This window comes from Gavialis gangeticus, unplaced genomic scaffold (genome assembly GCF_001723915.1).
Source record: "Gavialis gangeticus isolate Ggan-Ray unplaced genomic scaffold, GavGan_comp1, whole genome shotgun sequence".
Classification (NCBI taxonomy): domain Eukaryota; kingdom Metazoa; phylum Chordata; order Crocodylia; family Gavialidae; genus Gavialis; species Gavialis gangeticus.
Window position 1 is genome coordinate 8,760,765 of NW_017728964.1, and position 3,022 is coordinate 8,763,786.

The 3,022-nt window shown below is 46.4% G+C and overlaps 1 protein-coding gene across 1 annotated transcript in view; it reads right to left on the reverse strand.

Moving 5' to 3' along the window:
• TBCD (tubulin folding cofactor D) overlaps window positions 1–3,022 on the reverse strand; it is a 281,185-nt gene that overhangs the window by 267,851 nt on the left and 10,312 nt on the right. Inside the window, exon 4 of the mRNA XM_019502452.1 lies at window positions 595–696. Within this exon, the coding sequence (XP_019357997.1) occupies window positions 595–696 (102 nt within the window). The remainder of the gene's footprint in view (window positions 1–594; window positions 697–3,022) is intronic.

Sequence of the window (3,022 nt, forward strand, 5' to 3'; positions counted from 1 at the left end):
CCACGAGGGGCCAGCAGGGTTGGACCCAAAGCGGGGGAGGGCAGGGGAGAGGGGTCAGACCCAGAGGAGCAAGGGACATGGGGCCGAACGTGGGACTCTCTCTCTGCCGGCCCCCCTTCCCCATCATTCTTGACCGGCAATTTGCTAGTACTAATATAATTATGATAAAAATCTTTTTTTTTTTTTTTTAATTATTTCTTAATTCCTTGTCTATTTTTCCCTTTCAGTGCTTTTGAACTCTTGCCAATTATATTTTATTCTTAACCCTCGTCCCTTCTATTTAAAGTAGAGAAAATAACTGGTTCTCTATCATGTTTACAAAATGTATTAAATATACCAAACTCCCAACACCTAACACTAATGAAAAAGCAGAACAGAACCTCCCTCTTAGTAAGACCAGATTTCTCTTCTGAAAAGACCAATTTCAAGCTGGCTGTCAAGTTTGATATTTCTAGATGTTTTGTAATATGTAGAAATGTGTGGTATATAGACTTTTATACCGAGTCTGATAGATTTAGTGAATCCCCACTTTCATTTCTGCATAACAGTTTTTCAGACTTGTTTGTTTAAAAAACAGAAAGGGTGGAATCTCACTTCATAGTCCTTAGGATTCTGATCTGCAAACATATCCAACACAGGCTGTAGATCAACTACTTCATGAGGAAACAGACGGAGAAAAGTTTTATATCCTCGAACCTGCCAAGAGAAAGGTTATCACAATTTAATAAACCATCTTGAGATAGTATTAAGAATACAAAAGAACTATTGGAAGCATTTTCAGATGATGTTAATATATCAGGTAGAGCAGGAGTACAAATTAATTTCCAAATTACCTGATATTTCAAAACATGTCAGCTTCACTCAAACTCTACTAATTAAGTAATAACTCGGATAACTTGGCTTTTGATTCATCATCAAGTAATTAATAATCAGTGCTTGCTGAATTCTTCAGCTTTAAAAATACTGCATTGTTCCACTAAATTGACATCTTCCCCCTCCCCAAAAACATGAAAAAAAACCCATTTGATTTACATGAAGGATTGCCCTAAAAATCAAGCCCCTGACAATGTTGCTCTTAGTATTTAGAGAATTTGGTGCTATACAATATCCATAGAATTCCCTGAAAGCCCCAAATTTTTCCCTGCTATTCTGCTTCTTGTCCCAAGGAACAAACCTTGCTCTGCTCTGGGATAACTTCTTATCCCCACAAGCCTCATCTCCACTGCTCTTACACCAGACCTCACAAATAAAGCAGGAGAATCTCTGCCAGCCCTAAGTGTCTTCCCTTTTGGATTGTGGAAGAAATTTTAGGTCCCCCTTGCCATGGAATGGGTATCACTTGCCCAAAGATCATTCTCTGCCATAGGAAATCACTAAGGGGAGAAAACACCAAAAGGATTTATTATATAGGAGAAAAGAATTAGAAGAGGAAAACTGAGCATAGGCCTGGAGAGAAAAACGAGATAAATACAGTAGATACATTGGTCCATATCATATCAGCACCAAAAGGAAAATTGACATTACCGGCAATCAGCTTTTTTTTGGCTGATGTGGCCAATGTCACTGATAAATGTTGCAAGCATGTACTTGGCCAGCCCAGCAGCTTGGAGAGCAACGTCCAGCTGGTAAGTCTATTTGGAAGGGAAGGGGCGGAGGGGAGGGAAGGGATATGGGGGGCAGACAAAGACCCTCGCAGCGAGGGAGTGGGGCTGGAGCAGCAGCAGGCACTGAACAGAGCTGCGAGCAGTTTGTCCACGGGGGCACAGGGAGTGGAAGGTGACTTCCGCCACTACACACCCCCAGAGGAGGTTTGGGGGGCATGTACCCCCCAGAACTATGTGTGGGGCAAGGGCAAGCTGCCTGCTCCAAGCCGGGGGTGGTGCCGGGCTCTTCCCAGAAGTGGGGCTGAGACAGAGCTATGCTTGGGGTGGGTGGTGGTGGTGGCGCTGAGAGGAGGGGCTACAGGGTGGGCTGTGGCCATAACAAAATTCACGATATTCCCTTCTCAGCAGTGTCGCCACCTGCCCCATGCACAGCCCCAGCCCAGCCCTGGCCCACTATGGGAAAAAGGCCAGTGCCGCCCCCTGTGGCAGCCCACCCTGGCCTCACACACAGATCCAGGAGGCACATAACCCTCATTGCTCCCCCAGAGATGCACACAGCAGCAGGAGCTCAACCCTCCCTCCCCAGGCCACCTCAACAAACTGCTCATGGCTTCTTCCCATGCCTCACCCTGGCCCGGTTGAGCAGCACCCCTTTCCCCCACCCCAACAGACTTACCAGCCGGACACTGCTCTCTAACCAATCAGAGCAGTATCAGCCAATATAGCTCATTAATAACCGACCATCAGTATCAGCCCAAAAATTCTTTATCAATGCACCCCTAAAATACAGTTTCTTACCCTCTCACCCAGCTATACCTTAGCCCTCCTGAGAGACCTGCCAGTATTTTCAGAGAACAGTCTTCCTGCTGTTTCTACCACCCCTAATGTTGGGGACTTTGAATCCAAAAGCCAGGCTTATCACACAGCCTTCTAAATAACCATAATGCCAACCTGCTTCCCATCCCCACCAGCACTGTCACACTTCTCATGAGTTACACTGTCCTCCAGAACTTTCTCTCCCTGAGACACCTGGCATTCCTTTGGCTGGTGGGCCATTTCTCTCAGATGCCTTTGCTATTGTGCATGTAATGAGGCAAGGCCCCACTAGTCCCAATCAAGATATCAGGGCAGGTCATCCTCCCAATCAAGATACCGGGGCAGCACCTTGGTTCCGGGTGGACTAAATGAGGCAATCAAGTCAGAGAATCCCCTGAAGCCACAGGCAATAGGAAGTCCTTGCTCCTGACCTTCTATGTGCTTCCTTGCTGGTTTTCTGGTTTTGACTCCTGCCTCTGACTCTGGCTTCTGATCCCAGTTCTTTGCTGTTGATTCTGGCTTAATCTTCAGCTCTGGTTTTTGGCTTCTGACCCCGGTTAACCCTGGGATTACCCTGTCTCCAGCTTTGGCTTCTAACCCTG